Source organism: Gekko japonicus, unplaced genomic scaffold (assembly GCF_001447785.1).
Source record: "Gekko japonicus isolate JY-2015 unplaced genomic scaffold, Gekko_japonicus_V1.1 scaffold1534, whole genome shotgun sequence".
In the NCBI taxonomy this organism is placed as follows: Eukaryota; Metazoa; Chordata; class Lepidosauria; order Squamata; family Gekkonidae; genus Gekko; species Gekko japonicus.
The window spans coordinates 290,804-308,155 of NW_015164232.1; the positions used below are offsets into that span (position 1 = coordinate 290,804).

The 17,352-nt window shown below is 43.9% G+C and overlaps 1 protein-coding gene across 1 annotated transcript in view; it reads left to right on the forward strand.

Moving 5' to 3' along the window:
• Positions 1-15,431, forward strand: part of LRFN2 (leucine rich repeat and fibronectin type III domain containing 2) — a 110,400-nt gene extending 94,969 nt beyond the window's left edge. Inside the window, exon 2 of the mRNA XM_015408592.1 lies at positions 14,510-15,431. Within this exon, the coding sequence (XP_015264078.1) occupies positions 14,510-15,431 (922 nt within the window). The remainder of the gene's footprint in view (positions 1-14,509) is intronic.
• Positions 15,432-17,352: the final 1,921 nt, after the last annotated feature.

Here is a 17,352-nt window from a genome sequence, read left to right on the forward strand (position 1 = left end):
GATACAACATTTCTGCTAAAGAAGCAAGTTAAAACAATAATAAAACCATGCTGTGTAAAAATTGGCTACATATATTGTAGAGAAATATCTTAGAAAATCAATAAGGTACAAAACTAATAACTACAAAATCCTCAACATAATCATTACATATACATACACAACTTATTTAGGACCTTCAATATTTCTCCACCATGTGAAATATAAATTCATAAATTCATTCCCAACTATTATGACTAATTGACTTGAAATGGGTAAGTCCAATTGCATGGGTTTTTTACAACTTGTTCTTTAAAAGGAACTCCCACTCGTGATTCTATGGATAGGGTTTTGGAAGAAGTGAGTAGTTGCATCATGCAGGTATTCTGGGAGGCAGATCTAGGCAAAAGGACATAATTGTTAGAAGCAAAAGGTATGTTTGAAGCCTGTGACCTTTGGCGATTGAGGTTGGTAGAGATGAAGAAGCAAGAATCATGGGCAGGGGTATGATATCTGAGAGAGGAAAGGCCCTTGGAGGACTTTGGAGGTAAAGAGAAAGAGATTTTAAATATGGAGTTCACAAAATAATAAAGGGAAAAGTGATACAGAGGCCAGCTTGACATCTCTGTGTTTGAGGTGAGACTCCAGGCTTCATGTACATCTTCTCCTTGTCCACTCAGTATGCTGAGGAAAGGAACATCCAATGAGGTGAGCCATGCTTTTCTGCACCATGAATAGATAGCCAACCCACTGTTACAGGAGGGTCCCTATGTATAGAGAGAAACCGGCCTTTCCTATTTTGAAATTTCAGTTGAGCCACAAATTCCATTACATGGAAATGAGTAAAGCATGTCAGCACATCAGATGTGGGGAAGAGAGGATTAGAATCCAGATGCTCCACCTGGCAGCTGTCACAATGACCTGCCCATGTCCAAAATCAAACCCAAAGGTGGGGTGGGGGATTAAGAATTTCCCCAATTTAACACCTAGCCCTTCCTTTGAGGTGAGCCATGCTTTTCTGCACCTTGAATAGATAGCCAACACACTGTTACAGGAGGGTCCCTATGTTTAGAGAGAAACCGCCCTTTCTTATTTTGAAATTTCAGTTGAGCCACATATTCCATTACATGGAAATGAGTAAAGCATGTCAGCACATCAGATGTGGGGAAGAGAGGATTAGAGTCCAGATGCTCCACCTAGCAGCTGTCACAATGACCTGTCCATGTCCAAAATCGAACCCAAAGGTGGGGTGGGGGATTAAGAATTTCCCCAATTTAACACTTAGCCCTTCCTCTTTGCAATGCACTGTTTTGCACACTATACCAGTTTCAGGTAGCACTTGAAATATCCTAGGCTCTTTAGGGAGAAGTTTTAAATAGACACTCCGTGTTTTGATTGATCCAAAAAGCATCATCCTGCTTCTGAAGACTCCTTGAATTTTGGACTACGCAGGTTTGTCATGCTGCAGAAGAAGGCGGAGAATCCAGACAATTTCTCAGGCAGGGAGAGGTCATGAGGATTGTTTAGTTAGCCAGAAACTGTATTTTCCTTTTGGTTGTCTCGGATCTAGAGTTTCAGCTAGTTAGACTTTCCAGCTAGCTTATTTGTGTGGGAGAGAAGAGAACTTTGGTACAATTTGTTCTTTCACTTTGAGAAACTTTCTGGGTTCCTTCCCCCATGAGTGGAGCATCTTCAACCTCACACTAGCAGATAGCCTGTAGAAATGGGTGTTGTGGCGATCCTGGCTCTTCTCCATATATCATTGCCTCATCTGGGGAGTCTATATGATTAATAAAAATTTTTCCAAATAGTGACAGGGAACCACCAAAAATGTTTCTCCGGAATCAAAAAGGGCTGGGGTATCTCCAGACTATACAGCTGAATTCAGAGAAACAGAAGGATCTGTAACACCCACAGTTTCAGGCTACATCTGTTTACATAGCCATGCACCAAAAAGGAATGTCTATGCAGAGCTTTGTTGTTGTTGTTGCAGAACTCACTGGTTTGGGGTACCAGCACCTTTTGGGGAGCCCTCCCAAATCCTGAGGGAGGAATTGGTGAAAATCAGTACATCCAGGGCTATTTTTGGGCAGGAACGGAGTTCCGGCTGGCTTCCAAGTTGGCCACACCCAGCAGGAACTTATTAGCATAATAGGCCACACCCAACAGCAGAAACTCATTAGGATTGGCTACATTAGGGGTGTGTGGCCTAACATGCAAAGGAGTTCCTTCTACAAAAAAGCCCTGGGTTTTGACAACAAACAAGGTAAACAGAATAAGAAGCAGAAGGTGGGTGTGGCTGGATGAGCACACTTCTGGTAACATGTTTTGGCCTAATATGCCAATGAGCTGTGCTGTCAGGGGTATGGCCTAATAGGCTAATACATTTCTGCTGCTGGGTGTGGCCTATTATGCTAATGAGTTCCTGCTGGGCTTTCCCCACAAAAATAGCCCTGAGTACGTCCTTATATGAGTATCAGCACCTTTTCTTTTTTTACAAAATAAGTACTGTGTCTATAAACTTCCCAAAGAGGAAGTTCCCCAAAAGGAAGTACTTCTTCACCCAAAGATAAATAAATAAATAAAATTCACTGCCACAGGAAGTAGTGGCAGCTAAAAGCATGGACAGCTTCAAGACGGAATTGGACAAACATATGGAACAGAGGTCCATCAGTGGCTATTAGCCACAAGGTATAGATAGTAATTCTCGGTCTGGAGCAAGTGATGCTCTGTATTCTTGGTGCTTGGGGGAGGCAACAGTGGGAGGGCTTCTAGTGTCCTGGCCCCACTGGCAGACCTCCTGATGGGACGTGGTATTTTTGGCCATGGTGTGACAGAGTGTTGGACTGGATGGGCCATTGGTCTGATCCAACATTGGCTTCTTGTAGGTTCTTATGTTCTTAAAAAGGATTGTACTTCACTTCCAAGGTACAAGCACTCAGGGTTGAGTTAGAGATGCAAAATGCTTTAGGGTTTAACAAATACAAGCAAGATCCTTGGTCCCACATCTGAAGAGGATGATCTTATGATTCATGAAGTTATCTAATCTCAAGACTATTTTTGAAACACTCTCTAAAATAACCCTCCCTTCCCAAAATATATTGCTAGTCAGCTGTGATTGATGATCGCTTCAAGAGTCTCCACACCTAAAATCAACACAGACACATTTTCATTCTGGGATATGGATGACTCTTTGATTATTCCAAACACAGGGGAGCCAAGAGGCCACTTCAATCTTTGCTTTGTTTCATCACACGGTGCACTGTTCACAGCCACTCTGTATTCCTGACACTGTTGATCATGGAACATAACACTTTGCTATGTGGGCTCAGCAGCACAGAAGATCCAAAGAGCCAAATGGGAGCCTTCAAAAACTGCAGCTGGACAAGATTCTTGGTGCTTCATTCAGGCTACTGACAGGCTATGCTCCAAGTGTTTTAACAGCCATTTGGTTTTCTGTTTAGGGGGAAGGTGGAAACCCTTAATGTACTTTAATTCAGGCAGTCACATGAGAAATTAAACTCACTGGAACATACCTGAGCTAGAAATCTCATTAACTAGGCTTATAATTCCCAACCCCCTGTGGGTAAATGGAAGGCCTAATGTCCAAATGTGCTTCCCACTGAATGCAGAGCAGATATATATAAAATGCAGGTCATTGGTGTCCATTTGAATGTACATACTAATGTGGATTGTCGTTTCTCAGCACTACATTGTTTTCAGTGGGATGTGGATTTGATAGTGATGCTGCTGAAGGTCAACATTCTGAGATACAGCTCTGAGCTGGAGAAGAACTCCTCCTGTCCCACATACTCTTCCCCCATCCCTGATTACCTGACTGCTACTCTTCATTCCTCAGTTCCTTGAATGCTGTTTTAGCAGTACCCAGGATGCCCAGTATTTATTTTATTTATTTATTTATTTGTTCGGCTTGATATACCGCCCTAACCCCCGTGGGGGTCTCTGGGCGGTTTACATTGAGTGTGCTAGTTACAATTTATGTCCTTAACTTTTGGAGGAGAAGCAGAAAAAGAGAGAATTTTTTCCCCTTCTTCTTCCTAAGTGCCTGTCACCTGTCAGAGCACCAGCAATAGCAGCAGCAGCCATTAGATACCATCACAGCCAATTAACTTGAGTAGGGGTGGGCATTTTAAGAGAGTTTAAGAGATTAGTTTGGATGACTGTGTCACATGGAGGGTTGGGGGATTTAAGAAAGCTTGTGGTACTCCTAATGATGTTATTAGGAACACCACAGGCTTCCTACAGCTTCCAGAAGATCTAGTTACTGATTCTTGGCAAAATAGCTACATTTACTAAGCTCAGCTTAAAGTCCAGGCCAAAAGAGAAGTCTCTCGAATAACATTTGGATGTATATTCCGGTACAAGAGAGTGTTTGGCCCTGTCGCCTCAGTAACAGGGATATGTTCCCTCTTCCTCCACATTCCTTGTGAACAGTTTCATACCATTGGGGGGGGGGGGGGAGTTGGGGATTATGAAAACAACATTTTCCAAGGCACGCATGGGGCCTCAGATGCTGCCAAAAGAACATCCAAGGCATCAGAGACAGGGGAGAAGTAGAAAAAGAGAGAAATTCTTCCCTCCTTCTTCCTAAGTGCCTGTAACCTGGCAGAGCACCAGCAATAGCAGCAGCAGCAGCTAGATACCATCACAGCCAATTAACTTGGGTAGGGATGGGCATTTTAAGAGAGTTTAAGAAAGTAGTTAGGATGACTGTGTCACATGGAGGGTTGGGGATTTAAGAAAGCTTGAGGTACTCCTAATGATTTTACTAGGAACACCACAGGCTTCCTACAGCTTCCAGAAGATCTAGTTACTGATTCTTGGCAAAATAGCTACATTTACTAAGCTCAGCTTAAAGTCCAGGCCAAAAGAGAAGTCTCTCGAATAACATTTGGATGTATATTCCGGTACAAGAGAGTGTTTGGCCCTGTCGCCTCAGTAACAGGGATATGTTCCCTCTTCCTCCACATTCCTTGTGAACAGTTTCATACCATGGGGGGGGGGGGTGGGGGTGGGACGTACATGAAACGCATAGCTACAGTGGGGCATTTCAGGGCATTTCAGGGCCTGGCCCCCTGACTTCCTGCCAAGGCCCCACAACTTCCATCCAGCCCCCAAGCCCCCTGACTCTCAACCCCCTTCCAACAAGGTCTTCCTCTTCCCTTCTGCTACAAGTAATTCCCGTCCATCTTCACTTTGGAGTCTGCCAGGAGTCGGCTTCCTTGCGCATGGCACACTGCATCCTTGTGATGACTGAGAAATGATGGCGCATGCCAGCTTGGGCTCATATGATGCCGTCCTGGCGATGGGCATGTGCCTTAAGCCACCCAGCAGAAATTTGGGAAGAGGCGGGAGCGGTGATCCTTCCTACTGGTCCAAGTGCCCTGGAGGCAGCCACAGATCTGCTTCCTCCTGCCCCACCCCTCCTCTAGGGCGACACAAGCCGAAGAGACAGAGGTAAAAGCTCTCCAATCAGAAACAGATGGGGAAGCCACTAAGCTCAAGGAAAGAACCGGGAGATATGCAACTGCAGCAGCCCTCTCCCCACCCCCAAGACCACTCTGTGCATGGACCAGGGGCAGGGCTTAAGATCTGAAGGTTGCAGGGAGGGGGGAGGGCAGATTTGCCTAGTGACTCATGGGGGGATGTCATTGGAGCTGGAAAGCGCTGGAGGGTGGGCGTGAGGCGTGCTGCAGCTGGGTGATGACAGGTTGCTTGATCCCCCAAAGGGCTGAGCAAGCTGGCGGTGGGGACGAGTATTTTAAATTTTATTTTTTAGACGTCAGTGCCACCCGACTTATTTAAAGGCCCCCCAAATTACAAAATCCTGGCTATGGGCCTGGTGGGTGTGTCTTATGGGGAGTGAAATTTAGCAAAACCTGCCTGCTTCTTGCATTTCAACACAACTATAGTGTATCTTTGCTGTCTTGCCCACCTCCAGCATCCTTCTCAACCCCACTTTCTTTCTTGTAGCCACAGTGCACAGGAGGGTTGCCTATCCCTTTCTGCCTCATCAACAAGTTTATCTCCTGTGCCCCTTAATGTCCTGGCTGAGCTTAGTTTTCTCTTGTCCTCTTTCTCAACAATAAAAAACAGTCCTCTGGAGGAAGGATCATGTCAGTCCCATGCAGCACCTAGGATGGCACTGCTGCTAAATATAGTTTAAATTGCAGCAGTAAGTAATAGTGGATAATGCCTTTGCTTGATAAGATAATTCCTCATCAAGAAAGAGCATTGGGAAAGCTGATTAACGTGCTTACTTGTTTATGCTGGAGCATGTATAAATACTTTAGGGAAATCCATCTATCATGGCGGAAAATATCAGGGAAAAACAACTGCGGTGTTAACAAAGGAGAATATACCACTGCAACCTGGGAACAGGAATAATCATGGGAACTCACATTGCTGCCCCCTTCCCTGTTCATTCAGGATGTTAGTGTGGCCAGCTTACTCATGCAAACAACTACCTGCAGAAGATCACAGATCCTTCTCTGCTATTAGAAATATCGTATTTTTCTCATCATGGACAAAGAGCTGTGACCTTCTGAGTCCCTTTCCCAACATTATTCTGCTCAGATGTATGGACAATGTAAGCAAATATTTATATGGGTAATTTGGCCAGATCGAAGTCTACAGCCGCTTTATGAGGTAAGAGTTTGACTGACTTGTGATTAGCAGTTAGGGTCGCTAGCTCTTGGTTGGGAAACACCTGGAGATTTTGGGGGTGAAGCCCAGGGAGGGCAGGGCCCGGAGAGGGGAAGGAGCTCAGCAGGATATAATGCCATAGAATCCATCCTCCAAAGCAGCCTTTTTTTTCTCCAGGGGAGCTGATCTTGGTTGGCTGGAGATCAATTGTAATAGTGGGCAGGGGTCGTTTCGTAGAAGAAGAGGTGCAGGAGCTCATTAGCATAACTCATCAGCATAACTTATTTGCATATGCCACACCCCCGGACGTCACTGGAAGTGTGTCAGAAGGCAACACCCACCGCTCAGGCTCCATTGGGCTGTTTTGGATTGCTAGCTATTGGGAGGGGGGAGGAATGTGCAGATCTGTCCTCGCAGAGGAGGGAGAGCTTGTACCTGAATAAAACTTGGTCTTAAAGGTGCCACTGGACTGTTTTGGACCAGGGGGCTGGGGGGGGCTCTGCAGCTTACCTGGCTGCTTCTTGCTCTGACTGAGGGCTGCTGGGAGCAGTGGGTGGGGCTTGTTGCATGTGCCCACACCCTGGGCTCTTTACTGCCGGAGCTCCGCTCCTGTGCGCTCCAGCAGGAAATGACCCCTGATAGTGGGATATACTTGGAGGTTGGCAACCCTATTGACAGTGCAGTCACTTATCTGGGAGTAAGCCTGATTGAATGGGTACTATAAGTCTTGATATCAGGTAAGGTCACAATGCACACAACAAACTAGTGAGCAAATTCTGGTATTTACAGTGCAGTCCTAAAGAGAGCTACATTCTTCTAGGCCCCCTGGCTTCCACAGACTTAGAAGGATCTAACTCTGCTTAGGATTACGTTGTCACTTGACTTTAGTATAATAGTAGAAAGGGTAACTTCAACATGAGATGTTTCTATAATGAGGACCTTTTCAGACCTAAGTTAAGACCTTATGTTAGAACAACAGTTTATGAGCAACATGTGGTCATCATCTCTTTCTCTTTCTGTTCCCTCCCCATAGTTCAGAATGTAATGTGTGACGCTATTGCACTGTGAGTTTCCTGTTCTGCAAGCAACAGTCAATGAAATTTGTATTTATTTATTTATTTATTTATAAAATTTATATCCCACTCCCTCTCCCCCGACTGGGGCTTGGGGCTGCTAACAGCATTTAAAATACACCAATAAAAAACAATACAAAAGATACAATAAATAGTCCTTGAAATATAAAATGGTTAAAACTTTCAAATATAAAATAATAGTGCATTGGGTTTTGCAGAAGGGGATATAGGAAAATGAGATATTGGACCATTGCCTTCTGCAGTAGTCATGTACCAGCTACAATCCCTAGTTCCAGTGTCATTTTCACTATTTTGAACCGCTATGATGGGTGAGATCCCCCCCCCCCATTTGAATCATAATTTGATTGTAAATTGCAAGTAGCATTCTTGACCACTTGGAGGCAAAAACACTTTTTAATCATATTTTCTAAACTGGTTCTCAAGGATTTTGTGCATTTGCATTCTGACCCTGAGACTTGTACATATAGTCCATGCAAAGTGGAAGGTCTAATTTTGCCACTGCACAAGGCACAATTTTGCCACTGCACAAGGCACAAGTCACTGGAAGAGAACACTGCTACTTCCAGCTTGCACTGGAGATGGCTGATCTCCTCATAAAGCTGTTCCTGGGGGACAGGGAACCCCCATGAACAGCATGAGAGGCAAACTGGGTGCTGCATCAAGTTGTGGAATGAGTGGAAATACCCCACTTGTTCCATTAGCAGAACATTTAGTCAAGAGCTGACCCTATGTGGTGTTCTGTGAAAAGCTGCTGGTACTTACTAATAGCTCTTATCACATACTATAATTTATTGCTAATGTTCTGAAAGCATGCTCTCTGATTTTAAAGATGCATGCCACACCCTTGGTCTTGGAATAGGTGTGACTAACAGAAGTCCAGTAAGGTCTGTGTCTTTGCCATCAGTGGCTGCTGGCCAGCTGCCGATGATGATGATCAGGGCCAGCTTGCTCACTAGGCGAACTAGGCATTCGCCTAGAGCGTGCCAGCCCTTGGGGGCACTAAACTGCACCCCCTGCCAAAAGCCCCCCACCAAAAGCCTCCTCCTCCTCTACCCCCCCCCAATACAGAGTACACTTGGAACTATTTCTTTTCATTTTCCTGCATAATCAGGAAGACCTGTTTTGTCCTGTTGATTTTATCTAACCAGTTTCACATTTTCATTTGTTTCTGTTGCATACACCATTGTATACAATCTATACATTATATGGTATTTTTATGTCATACCATTTATACATCTTTTATGCACAGTTGATGAAAAACCAGGTGTCGGTTTTAATGGCAATACTTCTGACAAATGTTGCTAGTTTGGTCAGGGGGAAAAATGACTGTAGGTTTATCCAATTAAAGAACTCTGATCTTTGAAACTGAACTAGTTTCCCCCCAATTTTTTTTACCTCCCTACTTATATCTCTGCTTCAGGGATTAGACAAATTAATGAAAGATAGGTCCATCCATAACTATTGGACATGATGATTACATGGAATTTTCTATATTCAGAAGACGAAAAAAATCATCCAAATTCATTTGAAGCTTCCTGATACTGAATCAGACCACTGGCTCCATCAATGTCAGTATTGCCTACTCAGGCTGGCAGTGGCTCTCCAGGGACTTAGGGTCAGATCTTTTACATCACCTCCTACCTAATCCTTTTAATCAGAAAGGTCAGAGATTGAACCTGGAACCTTCTATCACTGAGCCATGGCCCCTCAGTACCATGGAAATAGGAAACAACACAGGGCAGCTTTGGCCCCTGTGACCTGCATGTAAGCCTTTTGGGGACATCTGGCTGGCCACAGTGTGAAACAGGATGCTGGAGTAGCTGGGCCATTAATCTGATCCAGCACAGATTTCTTATGTATTTACCTGCTCCTTAAAGCTCAAGTGGTTAAGACGCTGAACTGCAGGCTGTGGAAGGTCAGTAGTTCAGCAGTTCGAGACCCAGGTGCTGCAAGATGGGGTGAGCTCCTGTCTCTAGTTCCAGGTCCTGCCAACCTAGCAGTTCGAAAGCAAGAAATTGCAAGTCGATAAATAGGTACCACTTCGGTGGGAAGGGAACAGCGTTCCGTGCGCCTCGGTGTGTAGTCATGCCGGCCACATGACCACGGAAACGTCTTCGGACAGCGCTGGCTCTTCGGCTTTGAAACGGAGATGAGCACCGCAACCCTAGAGTCGGACTCGACTGGCTTTCGAGCAAGGGAACCTTTACCTTTACCTAAAGCAACCATCTTAATTACAGTCACCTTTTATTGTATGGAACAGCATAGGCAAAGACTGAAGAACTTACCAGAACTTTCCATTCCTGTATTCATTGTTCAAGCCACTTGAGACAGAGGAGCCAGGAGAAAGCAAAACAGCAATTGAATGATATCTGATCAAAGGTGAAAGGGAGGAATAAGTGGGAGAAGAGAAAGGTGCCTCACAAGTGGGAATGCAGAAGATCAAAGCAAGGAAAGGGAAGATAAGTTGTTCGGGTTGGGTAAAGGTCAAGAGTGGTGGTTCAGGAGAGAGATCATGAAAAGACTCCTTACAGAATATGAGATGGCAATTTCTTTGATGCAGGGAGGCCAGAAAGAAACACACAGCCTCACGTAATCTGTGAGGTTTGTAAAAAGGTAAAGGTAAAGGTTCCCTTGCTCGAAAGCCAGTCGAGGTTTGTAGGGGGTGTCTGATTTACATCTCAGATAAATGTGGTGTGAATTAAAAAAAGGATTAAAGAATTGTTAATCCTGATTCATCTATTTTCACACTTCAGCTGAGGCGGGAAGGTGAACCTGCTGCTTGTTTAATTCAAGAGTGTGAATGAAAATTTCACCTGTCAAGGGGAGGGGGGGAGAATAATTTATTTCTTCCATAGGAGTACGAAAGAAAATATATTCAATTGTATTTTTCTTTGTCAACTGACAAGTGTAGAACTGGGGCTAGAGGGTGAAAGGTTGGAGATGTGGGAAAGAGACGGGGGGGCTGTGGGAGTTTCTGATCAAGGGCTGTGTTCAAATTAATTGGATGTGTAACAAAACATACCCAATAATGCTTTTTTACAGGGCTTTTTTTGTAGAAAAAGCCCAACAGGAACTCATTAGCATAATAGGCCCCACCCAACAGCAGAAACTCATTAGCATATTAGGCCACACCCCTGACAGCATGGCTGCGGGGAGCCCGGGCAAGCTGGCCCTTGGAGGGAAGGCAGTTTAAACTGCCTTCCCTTGGCTTGCCCGGGCGCCCTGCAGCCAGCCCTTGCACAGGCCAGGGAAGGCACGGGGAGGCATTTAAATGCCTCCCCAATCCTTCCAGGGCCCCCCCCGGCCTGCCCATCTTGGAGTCGCTGGGGGGGTCGCTCTCCAGGCCTTCCCTCTGTAGCCACACATGCAGAGGTTTTAGCTGTACTGGGTGGCCAACTCTGAAGCCAGCAGGAACTCCGTTCCTGTGCGTTCCTGCCCAAAAATAGCCCTGCTTTTTTATGTTAAACACACTTTTTATGGTGAAAATCTACCCTTTTTCTTTTGCTGCTCCTTATACGTGGAACTGTGTTCCCAAAACACCTTTCACTTTCCTTCACTCCTTAAAAATCCATCTTTTCTGAGAAACCTTTGGCACAGCTGTTTAATTCCCTTCCTCTACTGAAACTACATTTTCCCACTGTTTGCCCATATTTCTAATGCCCTCCTTTTCCTTTGTCGTCTCCCTTCAGATTCTCAGTTGTAAACTTTTTGTGGGTAGACCCAAGTTCAAATCCCCACTCACTATAAAAGCTTCATGTGTGAACTTGGGCTAGTCATACTGTCAATCTAATCAATCTCAGAGGACTGCTGTGATCATAAATGGAGAAGGGGAAACCATTAGTTGAATCCAACAAATCCATCAGTGGAAGAGAGTGACAGTCAGCAATCTTTTCCCTTCCCTTCCCCCCAGCAATCTTTTATATCCCCAGGGGTTGCAAGATCCACATGAACAACCACACAGGTCAGGAGGTTGCAATGTGGAGCGGAGAGTGGACAACACCTCCCTTTCTGCCTCTTCCATCAGTGCAGCTCCACTGAAAGAAGACAGCAATTTGACTCCTTCCCTCCTGATCTGCATGGTGACTAGTCAACACAGGATCTAACCCCATGTATGCTGTCTTGAACTCCTTGGGAGAAGGGTTTGAAAATTGCAGAATAAATGTTCTGTGAATCCTCAACCTCATTCTCTGTAGGGACTGTGATGTCAGCAGTGTTCAGATGTTCCTTAATCTGTCAGGTTAGAACAGAGACATGTTCCTCTGTCAGTTTAGACCATTAGGTGACCCCAGCGGAACATTTATGTGCAGCCACCTGCACAAGACCTCTCATTTTTGCCATATTACATGTGCAAGAGCTGCCAATGTTAGCCATCTGACAGACTGGTGAATAAAGAAGGATGGCTGGCAGAACATTTCCCCTTCTTTCTGACTGTTCCTCAACTGGTCTAAAACTTTCTTCCCTGATATGAGTTGCTGCTGAGAAATCAGAAATGGGAAGAAGAGTGACTTTAGGGAAGCAATTAAGTGAGAACTTTAGGGAGGAAAGTGAAGACTGAGTCTGTCAATCTCTTTTTGTGACTTAATGAGAGCTCTTACAGAAGTTTTTTTATGTGACGTTTTTTCTCTAGGTAGTTGGCAACTCTGTATACATGTAAAAGGTAGGCTCTATCGTGCAAAATTGCAAATATATTTTGTTAAGTTGTCTGTCTTAAACGGGAACTGTCAGAGATTGAACCTGAGTTCTTAGACATGTTTTGCATGTGCTGGGAACTGCAATTGAAGCCACCTAAGACTGAGTTGGGCCATTGCTCTATCTAGGCCAAAACTACCCACACTGGTTAGCAGCAGCTCTTGATGGTCCCAGGTAACGCCTAATCACATGGCAAGATACAGATTAGTGGAGTGAGTCAGAGTCAGAGTACTGTACTGGCTACATGGGCAGACTGAGACCTGGATTCAAATCCCCACTCTGCCATGGGAGCTTGCGGAGTGACTTTGGGCTAGACATACTCTCTTAGCTGGACCTGCCTCACAGTGTTGTTGTGAAGGTAAAATGGATAAAATGGAAGTATGTACACATTTTGAGCTGCTTGGAGGAAGAACAGAATAAAAATGTACTCAAAAATGTACTCATCCATTAAGTATGTATCTGCAGGGGTAATGTAGACATTACCAGTTGGCCAGGTTACATATATCTAACCACTGTTTATACCTGGCTGCTGTTTCCTGTCATTTCCAGTGCCTATGAGTAATCTCAAATGGGTTTTGACCTTACCTAGCCCTGGTGGTGGTGAAAAGTGACATCAAGACTTATGGTGATCCTGTAAGATTTTCAAGGCAAGAGATGTTTAGAGTTGGTTTGCCATTGCCTGCCTCTTTGTCATATCCCTGGTATTCCTTCGAGGTCTCCCATCCAAATACTAGCCAGGGCTGACCGTGCTTAGCTTCCAAGATCTGATGGGATCGGGCTAGCCTGGGCTATCCAGGTGAGGGTTACCAAGCCCTATGGGGATTTACGGTAGGAAGATATTATTCTGGGAACTATGGTACTTGAGGTTAATTCACAGATATGAAATCTTAAGTGGGAAAGTCAATTCAGTCCCCCTTGCCTATTGTTCTCTCTCTCTCTGCATCACTTTCCTGCAAGTAGAGAGCCAAAGCTGTTAAAACCAATCTTCATTCTAAGCCAGCAGCAATGCTTGGTTCCATGGTATTCCTTCAACCAAGAAAGAGGGAAGAGCTCAGGAGCAATATCTCCTTGTGGTGGATCATCATGTGAACAATCAACATGTTACAATGTCACTGGTGAACAGCCAATGTGGTATGAAGATCACAGTGTTGGATGAGGATCTGAGAGACTCAAATTCAAATCCCTACTCTTCTGTGGAAGCTTGCTGGGTGACCTTGGGCCAGTCACACACTCCCAGCCTAACCTACCTCACATGGCTGTTACAAGGATAAAAGAGAGTAGAGGAGAACAACGTAAGCTGCATTGGGTTCCCACTGGGGAGAAAGGCAGGGTATAAATGTAGTAAATAAATAAATAAAATGAATGTGTCATCAAAGGAATGTGATAAGTTAGAAACAATGTTTTCCTTTCCCCCCTTTGCCTGCAATCTTATGATTTTCATGAATGTTAAATAATAAACCGCATATCGTAAGTAAAGATATGTGTGCTGACATGGGGGGCATTCCAATCAGGTTTTTTTCTCAATACGCATTAATTCATTTGTCTTTTTAGCCAAAGTTCTTTTTTTTAAAGTACAGTTACCCTCTGGAATATCTGGGTGTTTAAATATTTGAAACTGGAACATAACTTACTAACCCAAGCAAAGCTGATATAACCACCCCTAAATTTTGTAGAGTCCTAGTATTAGCTCAATACATGGTTGCCACCGTAAGAGTGGCAACCATGTGTTAAGAGTGCATTTAGCCTCTCAGCAGTCAAGCTGAAGTAACATTACTTCCCATCTAATTAAATGTACTAGTGGCTCGTTGGGGTGTTGGATAAGTTGAAGCATCAGAGCTCTGCAAAGGACCCCAAGTCTTGTTGCAAGCTTTGCATGTAGTCAACAAATAGTTAGAAATAACTCACGTTTGAATTATGCCAGTTCTACTGTGGAGATAAGCAGCTAAAATCATTTTAAGTGTATCTTTCTCCTGTTTTCTTATTTGTATTTGTGAAAGAACCTAAGGTTTAATAACACTTGTAGTTCTGTGACTGCTCTGCTTCTCTTTCTTGCTCATGCTCATACTGTTTTCTTTTTCTTAAAGGATGATCCCTGCTACAAACAAGGCTTTTGTGGTGAACAACCTGGTTTCTGGAACTGGCTATGATCTTTGTGTTCTGGCCATGTGGGATGACACTGCCACAACGCTCACCGCTACCAACATTGTGGGTTGTGCCCAGTTCTACACCAAAGAGGATTATCCCCAGTGCCAGTCCATGCATAGCCAGTTCCTTGGTGGAACGATGATCCTAGTAATAGGAGGGATTATTGTGGCAACTCTGTTGGTCTTCATTGTCATACTCATGGTCCGGTACAAAGTTTGCAACAATGCCCCAGGGAAGATGGCTACTGTCAGCAATGTCTACTCACAAACCAATGGATCCCAACCTGTCCAGAATGGGGTCCTACCACAAGTGAATCCAAAAGTGGTGGTAAGGAATGAGCTTATGGAATTTAACTGTGAATCTGCACATAGCAGCATCTCTTCTTCTTCTAGCTCTGTGAATAGTCGTGACTGTGATGGCTACAGCCTCCAAAGTGAGCAGGGCACATTGTCCAGTAAGTGGAGGCCTCCATCAAGGCCAAAGCACAACAACATCGATCGGCTCATGGGAGCTTTTGCCTCCCTGGAACTGAAGTGTCAGAAAAAGGAGGAAACAGTAGACTCCAGAACTTTAACAGTGGCCCATCACTCGGACAAGGAGCCTCTGCTGGGCCAGCAGGAGTCCAAATTTCGTAGCCTCCTCATGTTACCACTGGAGGGTAAAACTAAACGTAGCCATTCTTTTGACATGGGGGACTTTTCCACCTCTCAGTGTTGCAATTATCCCAAAAAGATCACAAACATTTGGACAAAGCGCAGTCTCTCAGTCAATGGCATGCTTTTGCAATATGATGACAGTGACCTAACAGGGGCAAAGGGGACTTATGGGAGCTCAGAATGGGTAATGGAAAGCACAGTGTAAATTAGAGTTGCCCTGTATTCCATTCTCAGCCCCTCCTGGCATAACAAAATCTACAATTGTTGAAAAGGCCATAAATATGAAGGGAGAGGGGAAAACACATAGCCGTATTTTGGTCAGTCAGTATTAAAGATTGTGCAAAAGTAAAATGGGATATGAGAGGTCATGAAATTTTAATAGGAGGGAGTGTGTGTGTGTGGAGCAGATGAAATGCCCCCGACACATTCGTTATGTCATGTGTGAATGTCTCGAGGAATTCACTGATAGCATCCAGTGCTTTCCAAAAAGCTCCCGGCCTCCCAATGAACATTCAACCAAGATGTAATGATGATGTAGGCAGGTTAAGCAACACATATTTAATTCAGAGGGTAATTCCCTCCCTCTTCATTTTCTCATTGTCTGAGAAGACCACTCCAGTGGATATAAGACTGGCAAGAGGATAGCTCCAGCTGCCACTGTGGTTGTCCCAGGACCTGCAGAAAGACAACATCTGAGTGAAGGAGAACGAAGAAGAGCAAAACACCTCAGTTTAATTTCATAGGAATATCTGCAACTTGTGGAGATCTTCTTGCCTTTGTTTGGCCGACGATTTTTCTTCTCTCTGGAATAAAAAAAAATCGTATTTTTTTCCTTTTGTTGCTCTTTTTATTTTCTTCACCAAACATTTTTGACAAAACAGGATATCAGAAAGACCAATTGTCTGCACAACTCTCCTGTGATCTTCTTGTCCAAGAGAAAGGAAATCTAGAGGTTATTATTTTTTTAGAAAATCACTCCTCCCCCTTCCACTGCCTTCATGGTTTCTTGTTTGTCAATGTGCAAGGCAGACTACAAAAGATATTAGTATAAAGTGTATGTTTGATGTCTGAGATGGGGTGAGAGGGAGCAACCCAGTTTGTTTGTTTTTTTAAATCTCTTTGTGAAAAAAAAGAGTTTTGTTCATTTGGTACCACAAAATGAAATGTAATCATATGGGTCAAAATAAGGGCATGAGATCTAAGATTTCTGGGCATGTCATATAACTGATTGTTTGTTGGTGGGAATATTCCTAATGAGCCACGGAAAACAAGATACATCACTGACCACCTAACATTCCAGGTCATTTTTATAACTTCTCATCCTCTTGCCCCTCACCAGGTTCCCTTCCCTTTTCACTTGCCAAGATACCTGCAACAACAGACCATTAAATATGGCTTGGAATGGATAGACAAAGTTATTAAAACTATCATTGCCACAGTACCTGGAATAGTGGTAAATGTGCATTCTCTCACACTCCCCCCCAGCCGCTACATCATGACTTAACTGGAAATCTGCAGCTTTTAGAGCAGTGAGAGGCTGCATATAATTCATTTCCTGTATTTATTTGTTCCTAAGTATCTGCCTCCTGAGAGCCCCTTTCCAAAATTGCACATTATTATTTATTATTTTTCAGGAATGTGCAGAGAAAAATTATAAGGCACAGAAGAAAGACACACACAGAAAATCTCTATGTATTTTTTTTAAAGAAAAGCTCAGAGATATATTGTGACATGACTGTGTACTTGATCTTGTTATTCGTCATGTTTCCGATTTGGAGTTTTAGAAAATGACATCCCTGTGATCAAAACATTTTCTTTTTCTCTCTCCCCCCTTTTGCTACAAAATGTACAGTTAAAAAAACCCAACCTTATTGGAAAAATGAATTTTCTTTCATTTATTTTAATGCTTTGTTTTTGATCAATAATATGTCTTGTTAAAAAAAAATCTCTATTTGTACATTCTTTCAAGGTGGATCACAAGAGGAAGTACTTTCTATCCCCTGATCAGATTACCAATCACAAGCAGGTTGATTATATAAGCTAATCATGGGGCTATCTTGGAGTTTCCATCATCTCTACCCAAACTGCAGTGCATTACTTGCCAGCTGTCTTACCTCTCTATAATT